This window comes from Rhinatrema bivittatum, chromosome 12 (genome assembly GCF_901001135.1).
Source record: "Rhinatrema bivittatum chromosome 12, aRhiBiv1.1, whole genome shotgun sequence".
Classification (NCBI taxonomy): Eukaryota; Metazoa; Chordata; class Amphibia; order Gymnophiona; family Rhinatrematidae; genus Rhinatrema; species Rhinatrema bivittatum.
Genome location: NC_042626.1, coordinates 79,278,123 through 79,292,050, shown reverse-complemented (window position 1 = coordinate 79,292,050; position 13,928 = coordinate 79,278,123). Strand labels below are relative to the sequence as shown.

General features: G+C 44.5%; 1 protein-coding gene across 1 annotated transcript in view; it reads left to right on the top strand.

Annotated features, from left to right (window-relative positions):
- Positions 1 to 13,928, top strand: part of ARHGAP23 (Rho GTPase activating protein 23) — a 389,525-nt gene that overhangs the window by 44,911 nt on the left and 330,686 nt on the right. The window contains 3 exon segments of the mRNA XM_029573609.1: positions 5,410 to 5,437; positions 5,938 to 6,036; positions 6,567 to 6,645. Of these exon segments, the coding sequence (XP_029429469.1) occupies positions 5,410 to 5,437; positions 5,938 to 6,036; positions 6,567 to 6,645 (206 nt within the window).

The window sequence follows — 13,928 nt, the reverse complement described above, 5'->3', positions numbered from 1 at the left end:
TATCCAACAAGTATTATATTTTATAATTAAGTTTTATCTATGTATTTATTAACCTTCTTGAGCAATGTCACATAGCTCATCAGTCTAGCTCTAAGTTCTTAGTATCTCATTTATTAACGTGTTCATCCTTGGTTTCAATCATTGTCTCCCATCTGTTCAATGTTATTTATTCAAAGTTTATTCATTGTTTAGTGTTCTATGTAACGCTCACATGCGAGGTTTTTTTGTTCACTGTAAACCGGTTTGATTTGTATTCTATACAAGAATATCGGTATATAAAAGTTAAAAATAAATAAATAAATAAATATCATCTGCAAATTATTCAATGATAATTCTTTTGTTATCCGAGTTGCTCCTCAAGTAACATCAGAGCAATCAAGAATAAGGTGCTGGACTAATTCATAAAGCAAACAAAAGCCTCATTGAAAAGGAAGGTCTTTAAATCCTTTTTCACACAATAAAATCCAGATAGAGTTAGGGAGCAAATTCCAATAAATGGGATCTGCCACAACTTTAGCCTGGGCTCTCTATTTATTACCAATATCGAGTGCTTCCCTTTGGTCTGTTGGCAGCACCAAGAGTTTTCATTAAGTGCCTTGCACTGGTAGTAGCTCATCACAGGCGCCAGGGTATTCGTCTTCCCATAGTTGGATGATTGGCTTGTGATGGCACACTTTCGTGAGGTGATGCTGACCTATCTCTGAACCACAGTATAGTTGCTTCAAAAGATGGGATTCCTAGTGAATTTCGAGAAGTCCCTTCTGGTCCCTATGCAGAAGATAAAGTTCATAGGGACATGGATCATTGCTGTAGAGGAGAGAGCCTTTCTCCCACCAGATAGAGCCTCTATGCTGGTGTCTCCTATACAGAAGTTACTGTCCACCCACTTTTCCTCGATGAGGACTCTCTTGATAATCTTGGGCCACATTGCAGCAGCCATGCATGTGGTTCCCTGACACGTCCTCACATATAGTGCCTGCAATAGGGTCTATGCTGCTGATGGGGGCCAGCTCCTGCAACCCCTGTCCATGGTAGTCCATACCTATGTGGACATGAGCAGAGACCTCTACTGATGGTTGCAGACGCAAGTCCTTCAACAAGGAGCTTCACTCCATCTGATGCCACGGGTCATCCTAAATGGTGCCTCCAAGATAGGTCGGGGTGCCTATAGGTTCACTTTGGATCCAGGGCACATCATCTCCAATGAAAAACAGACTGCAACCCAACCTGCTATGGCTGAGGGCAGTGAGATATGCCCTTGTGTCCTTCCAGCACACCCTCCGGGGATGAAGGATCTTGATTGGAATGGACAACTAGATAGCTATGTTCTGTCTCAACAAACAGGGGGACATGGTTCATGGCGCCTTTGCCAGGAAACGCTAATCTATCACTGGGCAGCCAGGTTTCGGGCCTCTCTGCAGTCCTCATACATCCTGGGTGTGTCCCAACACCCTGGTGGGTAACCTCAGCAGAGTGTTTCAGTCTCACGAGTGATCCCTTCGTCGGTGTACTGCAGATGCTTTGTTTGAATTGTGGGGTCTACCAGCATTTGATTTGTTCACATCAAAGCTCAAATGAAAGCTGGAGAAGCTCTGCTCAATCCTGTCCAGTAGCCTCTGGTTAGCTCTGGATGCCTTCCTTCTTGATTGGAGCACAGACCTCATGTACACTTTTCCACCGGTACGTTTGATAGCCAGGATGATCCAAAATGTCCTTCAAGACCAGGCTCAGCTTATCCTCATAGTGCCTTCTTGGCTCAGGCAAGTGCCTTCTTGGCTCCATATCTCATGCAACTATCCAGCAGCCCGCTGGGATTGTATCCTTCAGTGGCCGGTGGTAGGTGTCCACCTTCACAGAGTAGAAGGATGAAGGGCATCCATCTCCCAATTAAAAAAAGAAAAGAAAAAAAGAAAAAAAAACAGGGATGGGTTCATGGGCTTATAGGTATTACCAATTATTAGGCTTTTCAATATTTGATGATAGTTAATGTGACTTTCAAGGCATTCTTCACTTTCGGTGCATGTCCGGCATGGCTCCTTGCTTCAATGACAGGGGAGAAGAAGAACTGATGCTTCGCGCATTTCCAGCATTGCCCTCTGCTTCATGGCAGAGAGCTATGCTGCCGCTTACCCAACTGATCAAACTTGATATTTCACTTGGAGGCAGCTCCAGCGCTGCTCTCTGCATTGATGGTGGGGGTGAAAGGGGAATTAGAACATAAGGTTACTAAGAGCCGGGAGAAACAGTTAGGTATGGGAGCAGGTGTGTGGAGCTTGCTGGGCAGACTGGATGGACCGGTTGGTCTTCTTCTGCCATCATTTCTATGTTTCTATGTTTCTGACTCAGGCTTTCTGTTCCATCTGGCTGTTCCTTTGCTTCATTTGACAGCTTGGAGATTGAGGGCATAGTGATCACATGACACTCCCTACCCAAGGAGACTGGAGATGTCATAGTTTTCACCAGATAGCCTTCCAACAGTAGGGAAGCATTTTGTGACCTGGGAAGCAGTGGAAATGATTTGTGACTTGGTGCTAAAAGAAGTCTTTCGACCTCTTCTCTTGTGAGCTGAGCCAGTTACTGGTTTACCTATAGTCACTCTCCTACTCTGGGGTAGCTACCTCCTTGAGGGTTCACCTCAACGCCATAGCAGCCTATCACGCTGTGGTGTCCAAATTTGTGAAGAGCTTATGGCACATAGGTTCTCCTGTTTAGAAATAGTCACCTCCATGGGACTTAAACATTGTTCTTGTACAGCTTAAGAAGCCGCCTTTTGAACTATTGGACTCTGCTTCGTTGAAGTTACTGATGTGGAAGGTACTGTTTTTGGTGGCAGTGATGTTGGTGAACTGCAGGCCCTGGTTCAGTTTTCTTCTTACTTGCAATTCTTCCATAACAGAATGGTACTTTGCTCGCATGTTCCTCGGCTCGCATGTCTCGGCTTTTCATCTCAATCAGTCCATCGTGTTGCCAACCTTCTTTCATAGGCCACATGCGCATGAGGGGGAAAAATCCCTCCATACTGGATTAAAAAGACACTTAGGCCTATTATAAGAGGAGAACAAAGCCACAATGTCAAACTTCACAGCGTTTTGTCTCCTATGACCCTAATCACCTGGTATGGCGGTCATCAAACATACTTTGTCTTATTTGGTTGTGCACTGCGTTTGCCATGATTACATGCTCACAGGCCTTCAACCCTCTGACTCTGTCAAGACTTATCAAATATGGGCCATGGCCTCATCAATTACTCACCTATGCTCACCTATGCTACATCGGTGCATACCTTCGCCTCCCACTATTGCCTTGACAATCTTTCGAAGACTGACAGTAAGAACATAAGAACATAAGAAATTGCCATGCTGGGACAGACCAAGGGTCCATCAAGCCCAGCATCCTGTTTCCAACAGAGGCCAAACCAGGCCACAAGAATCTGGCAATTACCCAAACACTAAGAAGATCCCATGCTACTGATGCAATTAATAGCAGTGGCTATTCCCTAAGTCAACTTGATTAATAGCAGTTAATGGACTTCTCCTCCAAGAACTTATCCAAACCTTTTTTGAACCCAGCTACACTAATTGCACTAACCACATCCTCTGGCAACAAATTCCAGAGCTTTATTGTGCGTTGAGTGAAAAAGAATTTTCTCCAATTAGTCTTAAATGTGCTACTTGCTAACTTCATGGAATGCCCCCTAGTCCTTCTATTATTCGAAAGTGTAAATAACCGAATCACATCTACTCGTTCAAGACCTCTCATGATCTTAAAGACCTCTATCATATCCCCCCCCTCAGCCGTCTCTTCTCCAAGCTGAACAGCCCTAACATCTTCAGCCTTTCCTCATAGGGGAGCTGTTCCATCCCCTTTATCATTTTGGTTCCCCTTCTCTGTACCTTCTCCATCGCAACTATATCTTTTTTGAGATGCGGCGACCAGAACTGTACACAGTATTTAAGGTGTGGTCTCACCATGGAGCGATATAGAGGCATTATGACATTTTCTGTTTTATTAACCATTCCCTTCCTAATAATTCCTAACATTCTGTTTGCTTTTTTGACTGCTGCAGCACACTGAGCCGACGATTTTAAAGTATTATCCACTATGATGCCTAGATCTTTTTCCTGGGTGGTAGCTCCTAATATGGAACCCAACATTGTGTAACTACAGCAAGGGTTATTTTTCCCTATATGCAACACCTTGCACTTGTCCACATTAAATTTCATCTGCCATTTGGATGCCCAATCTTCTAGTCTTGCAAGGTCCTCCTGTAATGTATCACAGTCTGCTTGTGATTTAACTACTCTGAATAAGTTTGTATCATCTGCAAATTTGATATCCTCACTTGTCGTATTCCTTTCCAGATCATTTATATATATATATTGAAAAGCACCGGTCCAAGTACAGATCCCTGAGGCACTCCACTGTTTACCCTTTTCCACTGAGAAAATTGACCATTTAATCCTACTCTCTGTTTCCTGTCTTTTAACCAGTTTGTAATCCACGAAAGGACATCGCCACCTATACCATGACTTTTTACTTTTCTTAGAAGCCTCTCATGAGGGACTTTGTCAAATGCCTTCTGAAAATCCAAATACACTACATCTACCGGTTCACCTTTATCCACATGTTTATTAACCCCTTCAAAAAAATGAAGCAGATTTGTTAGGCAAGACTTCCCTTAGGTAAATCCATGTTGACTGTGTTCCATTAAACCATGTCTTTCTATATGCTCTACAATTTTGATCTTGAAAATAGTTTCCACTATTTTTCCCGGCACTGAAGTCAGGCTCACTGGATCGCCCCTGGAGCCTTTTTTAAATATTGGGGTTACATTGGCTACCCTCCAGTCTTCAGGTACAATGGATGATTTGGCTTTGGATGGGCAGTTCTGGGTTGCTCGTTAGTAATGGTTCCACTGCAACACTCAGCTTGGGACTCCCCACATCTAATGATTAATTCAGCCTACTTTTCGACAGAGAAAGCAAATTTGCTTACTGTAAATGGTGCTTTCCGTAGATAGCAGGATGAATTAACCATACTTATTTCCCTCCCACCTCCCTGAAGAGCTGACCACCTATCTTCGTTAGCTAGGATATATATTTATTTATTTATTTATTTATTTTATTTATTTATTTATTTATTTATTTAAAAGGTTTTTTCTATGAACTGAGGAGCAAGGGTTTTATGAACTGAGGAGGTTCATGAGAATAATGCAGTGCTCCTGCACATGCTCAGTAGAGCTCAAAGCTTTGCTAGCTAGGAGAGATGAGTCTGTTCGGTGCCGCTGTATGAATCACCTACACGTTATGGCTACTTCATCCTACTACCTACAGAAAACTCTATTTACAGTAAGAGAACAAGCTATTTTTACCCACTAATACAGCTGGTAACTCAAGCTTGTCTTTGCAGGAGGAGGATGACAATAGGAATCAGACAGGTAAAACTACTGACTCACTCTGTGTTCTTTCTCGAGCTTCTGTCTATCACCTCCTGTGTGTTTGTCTATGATTCCATTCTTGTCTGCCTGTGTCAACTGATGTGTGTATGCGTGACTCCACCCTTGCCTATTACCATCTGTGTATGTGTGTGCGCGACTCCACTAATTTCTGTCACCATCTGTGTGTTTTTGTGACTCTACTGTTATCTGTCTGTGTCACCACTTGCATGTGTGTGTGTGTGTGTGACTTCACCTCACCTGGTGCTGTCACCACCTACATGTATATGACTCCATCTTTTGTCTGGCACTGCCTGCGGTGTGTTTTTGTGTAAATGTGCTTGGTTTGAAACAGCTTTAAATGGTGGATGTTACGGGATAGAGTAACAAGTACACATACAATTTGGTATGCGTATAAGGTAAGTGTGGTTGTGATTCTCACTGCAAGGACAATCTGCCCTTTGGCGGCTGGTTCCTCTCATGGTCCTGATTGTTTCCTTCAGGTGTTCAGTCTCTGCGCAGTCACTTGGAGCCCATGGATACAATTTTTGTTAAAAATGTGAAGGAAGGTGGCCCTGCACACCTGGCTGGACTCTGCACAGGTGAGGTGGGAGAGCAGAATTGGTGCCTTTAGGGGGCTGTGGTTGCTAGTAGCACTGTAGAAGTCACAAATAATAGTAGTAGTAGTAAGATGAGGACTTATTAGAATGTAAATGATAAGATTGAAAGGGAAATGAAGAGACTGTTCATCAGCATCTCTTTCTGTCACTCAATTTCTCTGTCTAATGGTGTCACCCTTATCTTCTCTTGCTTGCTGTCTGTGGGCTGCTTCCTGCAGGCAGATAATTAAAGACCAGCTTTGCTTCTGTTGATATGTGATAACATGTCTCTAGATCCTTTGAATACCATGTTCTATAGACAGCAGAGTCATCATCCACTTCCTATCCCTGTCTTAGTGGAAGTTTTCCAGGAGCCTTTTTGTCATTCCAAGGTTTGGGGGAGGAGAGCTCTTGGGCACATACCTACTGGCAAGAGAGGCATAGAGTAGTGAGAGGTCTGCATTGCAGTGTGTGGAACAGAGGGCACTGATCTGCTCTGATCCTTCTCATGACTTCCGTGTTTGTGTTGGCAGGGGACCGACTGGTGAAGGTAAATGGAGAGAGCATTGTTGGTAAAACCTACTCCCAGGTCATAGCTCTGATACAGAACAGGTGAGTTGGAGGGATCCAGATGTGAATCTGAGCTGAATTCAGGTTTTCCTTCAATGATCTGCCCATGCAATTGGTACATTTTATCATTTGGCTCATGTAAATTCAACAATGTAATTTCACAGCTGTGATGATGTTTATTTATTTTATTTATTTCTTCAATGTATTTGTTAGTCCCAGAGGCACAAGGAAAATGTACATTATATGCAACAAATAGTACATCAAATACAGCTCCAGGACAAATTGTATGTTTCAATGAATTTCTCTAAGCCTCTACATTGTACAAAGTTAAACACAATGGGACGGATTTTAAAAGGGTTACGTGCGTAAGTTACGCGCGTAACCCTTAAAATCCCCCCCCTGCACGCGCCAAGCCTATTTTGCATAGGCTCAGCGGCGCATGCAAGCCCCGGGACACACATATGTCCCAAGGCTGGCAAAATGGACGTGGCGTGGGCGTGGTCGCGTTCCGGGGCGTGTCCGGGGGCGTGGTGGCGGTCTGGGGGCGTGGCTGAGTGCCCCAACACAGCGGCCTGTGTCGGGGCCTGCCGCGCCAGCTGTCTGCCAGAGGCAGGCGTAACTCAACAAAATAAGGTGGGGGGGATTTAGGTAGGACTGGGGGGTGGGTTAGATAGGGGAAGGGAGGGAAAGATGGGGGGGAACAAAAAAAAAGCCATTGGGCCTCCCCTAGCGCTCGGCGCACGGAAGGTGCACAAGTGTGTACCCCCTTGCGCGCGCCGACCCCGGATTTTATAACATGCGTGCGGCAGTGCGCGCATGTTATAAAATCGGTTGTACATTTGTGCGCGCCAGGTTGCATGCACAAATGTACTCCCCCCCTCCCGCGCGTAATTTAAAAAAATCTGCCCCAATATGGAAAAAATTCACGCTGGCTGAAACAAAATTAACTTCCCTGATATATAAAGTATGGTACAAAATTAGGGGTAAGTATTTCAACCATATGCGCTCATCTATTTATTCAAAACTTCATCAATTAATCAATTGCTTAAATGATCCATCCCCAATAAAAAAAACCCCACTCATACAGAAATACACATGAAGTACTTCCTCACACATCAGTTCCATATACACTAATAAAATGATCAAAAGAAAAATTTCAAAATATTAAAAAACTCCCCAGATACAATATTTGTTCAAATAGGCTTCTGATCTTATGAATTTTTCTCTTCACATAATGTCAAAATTTCAAAAGAATCTTTAACAATGGCTTCTGACATCCAGCAAAGGTATGAAGAGTAAACTTTACTCTTAATCCCAAGTTCAAAAATACTTCTAACGAAAATGAAATCCGACAGAGGAGTAAAGAAAAAACCTCATTCCTAATCCTGACTAGGGCCCAAGTTTCGCCTTATATATAAGGCTGCTTCAGGGAAACTGTCAATGTTGATTCTTAAACTTCCTGCCCGATGTTTATATAGACATAGACTGTCAGAATTAAACACTCCTACCCAATTTCCATAACATCATTACCCACCTATTCCAGACCTCATTGACTTAGAAGAAAAAAACTTAACATAAGGTGATAAGGTCCGTCAAAATGGGTAGTTACAACTTTTTTGCTAAGGGATAAGCATTTTTAGATGGCATATTATTGAAATGTGTCCTGTGTTTGAAGGATTACCTTATGATAAGTTCTTTATTCTAAGTCAATGAGGTCTGGAATGATGGTGTGGAAATCGGGTAGGAGTGCTTGATTCCGACGGTTTATGCCTATATAAACATTGGGCAGGAAGTTTAGGAATCAGCATTGACAGTGTTCCCCTGAAGCAGCCTTATATATAACCTAGTTGGGATTGGGAGTAAGGTTTTCTCTCTACTCCTCTGTCTGATCCTTCTGTCAGATTTCAGAAGTTTTCGTTAGAAATCTTTTTGAACTTGGAATTAAGAGTGAAGTTTACTTTTTATTCCTTTGTTGGATATCAGAAGTCTTTGTTAAAGGTTCTCTTGAAATTTTGACATTATGTGAAGAGAAATATGCATAAGATCAGAAGCCTTTCTATTAGAACATATATTGTATGTGGGTATTTTTTAAATATTTTTTGATCTTAAGAACATAAGAAATTGCCATGCTGGGTCAGACCAAGTGTCCATCAAGCCCAGCATCCTGTTACGTGCCCTGCCTGCGGCCGACTCGCGCATGGTCCTGCTCACCTTCATAGTTCCACAGCGGGCCCCGGGACGACCTCCCTCGTGGTAGTTGCCAGTCCTGCCAGGCCCCGGCGTCCCGTGGCGGCGGTCACCGGGCCTTCCAGTGCATGCCAGGCCTCACGCCGAGGCTCGGCGTCTTCAGCCATGTTAGCCACGCCCATACGCGCGCACGCGGACTGCCCGGACCAAGGGCGGGTTCTAGCTCTGCGGCACGCCCTGATTGATTCCTCGATATAAAGAAGTTCCTGACACTGCTTCCTTGCCTTGGCAATCGGGTCGGTTTGTTCTGAGATTGCCTCTGCGCTTGCTTCAGATATATTTAAAAAGTTTTCATTATGAGTTTTTGCCTCTATGGCTAAATTCATTTCAAATTGTCTCTTCGCCTGTCTTATCAATGTTATACGCTTAACTTGACAATGCTTATGTTTTATCCTATTTTCTTCAGACGGATCTTTCTTCCAATTTTTGAAGGATGTTTTTTTGTCTAAAATAGCTTTTTTCACCTCATAAGAACATAAGAACATAAGAAATTACCATGCTGGGTCAGACCAAGGGTCCATCAAGCCCAGCATCCTGTTTCCAACAGAGGCCAAACCAGGCCACAACAACCTGGCAATTATCCAAACACTAAGAAGATCCCATGCTACTGATGCAATTAATAGCAGTGGCTATTCCCTAAGGGCCTGATTTTAAAAAGCATTTACTCGAGTAAAAACCAGGTTTACTGGAGTAAATTCACTTTACTTGAGTAAGTGGGTTTTTGAAAATTGCTACAATATATGCCATTGACTTGTCTATATGATTTACTCACATAAGTGCACTTTACTTGAGTAAATGGCTTTTGAAAACTGCTACAATAGTAGCTACATTTACGCATGTAACTCCTTTTGAAAATTACCCCCTAAGTAAACTTGATTAATAGCCGTTAATGGACTTCTCCTCGAAGAACTTATCCAAACCTTTTTTGAACCCAGCTACACTAACTGCATTAACCACATCCTCTGGCAACAAATTCCAGAGCTTTATTGTGCGTTGAGTGAAAAAGAATTTTCTCCAATTAGTCTTAAATGTGCTACTTGCTAACTTCATGGAATGCCCCCTAGTCCTTCTATTATTCGAAAGTGTAAATAACCGAGTCACATCTACTCATTCAAGACCTCTCATGATCTTAAAGACATAAGAACATAAGAAAATGCCATACTGGGTCAGACCAAGGGTCCATCAAGCCCAGCATCCTGCTTCCAACAGTGGCCAATCCAGGCCACAAGAACCCGGCAAGTACCCTCTTTCATATCCCCCCTCAGCCGTCTCTTCTCCAAGCTGAACAGCCTTAACTTCTTCAGCCTTTCCTCATAGGGGAGCTGTTCCATCTCCTTTATCATTTTGGTTGCCCTTCTCTGACCTTTTCCATTGCAACTATATCTTTTTTGAGATGTGGCGACCAGAATTGTGCACAGTATTCAAGGTGCGGTCTCACCATGGAGCGATATAGAGGCATTATGACATTTTCTGTTTTATTAACCAATCCCTTCCTAATAATTCCTAACATTCTGTTTACTTTTTTGACTGCTGCAGCACACTGAGCTGGCGATTTTAAAGTATTATCCACTATGATGCCTAGATCTTTTTCCTGGGTGGTAGCTCCCAATATGGAACCCAACATCGTGTAACTACAGCAAGGATTATTTTTCCTTATATGCAACACCTTGCACTTGTCCACATTAAATTTCATCTGTCATTTGGATGCCCAATCTTCCAGTCTTGCAAGGTCCTTCTGGAATGTATCATAATCCGTTAATGATTTAACTACTCTGAATAATTTTGTATCATCCGCAAATTTGATAACCTCACTCGTCGTATTCCTTTCCAGATCATTTATATATATATTGAAAAGCACCGGTCCAAGTACAGATCCCTGAGGCACTCCACTGTTTACCCCTTTTCCACTGAGAAAATTGACCATTTAATCTACTCTCTGTTTCCTGTCTTTTAACCAGTTTGTAATCCACGAAATGACATCGCCTCCTTTCCCATGACTTTTTAGTTTTCTTAGAAGCCTCTCATGAAGGACTTTGTTAAACGCCTTCTGAAAATCCAAATACACTACATCTACCGGTTCACCTTTATCCACATGTTTATTAACCCCTTCAAAAAAATGAAGCAGATTTGTTAGGCAAGACTTCCCTTGGGAAAATCCATGTTGACTGTGTTCCATTAAATCATGTCTTTCTATATGCTCTACAATTTTCATCTTGAGAATAGTTTCCACTATTTTTCCTGGCACTGAAGTCAGGCTCACTGGTCTATAGTTACCCGGCTCGCCCCTGGAGCCCTTTTTAAATATTGGGGTTACATTGGCCACTCTCAGGTCTTCAGGTACAAAAGATGATTTTAATGATAGGTTACAAATTTTAACAAATACATCAGAAATTTCATTTTTTAGTTCCTTCAGTATCATAGGATACATACCATCCGGTCCAGGTGATTTGCTACTATTTAGTTTGTCAATCTGACTACTACATCTTCTGTGTAAAAGTTTGGACACCCTTCCAGTTATTCCATTACTACTTTTTAGCAATCTTGGTTTCTCCTAGGACAAGCAGGATGGTATTCCTCACATGTGGATGACATCATCCGATGGAGCCTGGCACGAAAATCTTCTTTCAAAGTTTCTAGAAGCTTTGACGAGCACCCTGAGCATGCCCAGCATGCCGCTATCCACCGGTTCACGCAAGGTCCCCCTTCAGTCTCTTCTTTTCTACAGTGCAGTTGCCTCGTGGTTTGTGGAGCTTCTCTATTTTCTTGTTTTCATCAGTAGTATCGGATTTTCTCCTGGTCTTCCTCATCGGGTCCCCCTTCGCAGTCCTTGCCTCCTCACCATAGTAGGTAATTTTTCCTGTTTTCCCAACTTTGCAGTCGATTCCCAACTCTCACCTCATGGTGATCGCCGGTCATCAACCTCATGCCGGGTGTTTTTTGATGGCGTCGACCGGATTTCATCGGTGTCCGTGGACCATGTCCATCACAGATCTACACAAGGTTTGCATCCTCTGCCTGGGGACCTTGCACGACATCCATGGGTGTCGTCTGTGTGACCAGATGACCCCCAAAGGGCGTCAGGTGCGCCTTCATAAAATGGAGAAACTTTGCAGTTCCTCCAAGTCTGCTCACTGCATTCCTGCATCGGAACCCTCGACGCCAAGAGGTCGTAGGGAGCCTCTGGATACTCTTCCCCTCGCCATTTCCCCTTGCTAGTATTTCTGAGGGTTGGGGGAATGGAGACAGAGCCTTGGTGATTTCACCGCTCTCCAGGACATTGGGATCCTCCACCTCCTCAGCAGCAGAGAAGGACTGGGCTGAGCACCGTGGGAGATCACGCAAGCAAAGCCACTGGTCACCATTGTCGCACGGCACTGGTCTAAGTGTGGCACTGACGGCAGTCAGGCCGCCATTGAATTGACACCAGCCATTGGAGACCCATCCTCCGATGTCCCCCGAAGTCCTGGACATTCCCCACGGGCACCATGCCACCTCGGAGAACATAAGAACATAACATAAGAACATGCCATACTGGGTCAGACCAAGGGTCCATCAAGCTCAGCATCCTGTTTCTAGCAGTGGCCAATTAAGGCCATAAGAACCTGGAAAGTACCCAGAAACTATGTCTATTCCATGTTATTGTTGCTAGTAATAGCAGTGGCTATTTTCTAAGTCAACTTAATTAATAGCAGGTAATGGACTTCTCACAGGACAAGCAGGATGGTAGTCCTCACATATGGGTGACATCTTCAGGATGGAACCCAATCACGGAACACTTTTGTCAGAGTTTCTAGAACTTTGACTGGTACCACTGAGCATGCCCAGTATGGTACCAACCCTGCATCCAGCAGGGGTCCCCCTTCATTCTCTTTTTTTCCTCGCAGCTTTTGCCACACGGAGATAGGAGCTCTTCCACGGTTTCCTGACAGGAAAATATTCTTCAGGAAAAAGTTCAAGTTTTCAAAAATTTTCACCCCGGCTGGTGTCCCCCTTGTATACCGTCGATACCCGTGCCCTTTCGGTAAGTTTTATTACCTTTTCGGTTGGTTACCGTCTGTTCCAACTTTTAGGCTCGGAGGTCACTGGCAATGGGTTTTCGTAGGTGCCCGGACTGTACGAGGACTGTACGAGGACCGACCCTCACCAGGTTTGTGTGTTGTTTTTGGGCCCTACCTATGATGTAGATTCGTGTACCAACTGCGCCCAAATGACTCCTAAAGGGCGTCAGGCTCGTTTGGAAAAGATGGCTTTATTGTTCCATTCCAAACAGGTTTCCTCATCAAAAGCATCGAAGTCATCGACACCGTCGCCATTCAAGCCCTGTCATCGGTCGGATACCAATGACTTTAGAACCACATCGAGGACTTTGGTTTCTGCTTTTTCAGCACCAGACACCAGTAAGGGAGACCATAAGGAAAGGCATCACCATCGGCATCGCAAACCCTTACTATCTGATCCGAGCGCAGCGGTGGCTTCCACTTTTACTTCCAAGGAGCCACCGAGGAAGAAGGCCCGTGCCGAGGAGCCCCAAACTTCCTCTGTGCCAGGTTCACGAAGGCGTCCCTCACCTTTGGGAGAGGCATCGACCCATGCTCCACCTATACCGGTGGTTGTTCTGGCGGTGCCCATCCAGTCTCCCACTCCGGAACTGGCCTTAACAACGCCAGCGTTCCGTGAGGAACTGAACTGGATGGTTCAGGAGGCGGTGGTGCAAGCTCTCCACGGATACCCGATTCCATCGGCACTAATACCAGCTCCGATTCCGATGCTGGAACCAATGCCACCGATGCTTGCACCATTGCTGGTCAGGATCGATGCCCTCATCGGTGCTTTGCCTTCGGCACCGAGGAAAACACCGTTGCCTCTGAGACCTTCGATGACCATTCCCCTCTCTTCAGATGAGGGTGAATCACCGATGCCAGACTCCGTGCTGGGCCCTTCTGGAGTGTTACCACCGAGGAGGCCATCGAGTCCTTCCACACCGCTTTTGCCTCTGCTGCCCCATCAACCTCTACTGATGCCGACACCAGTGCTACCCATACAGCCACTGGGCCCTTCGGTGCCTCAACCTCCTCCGG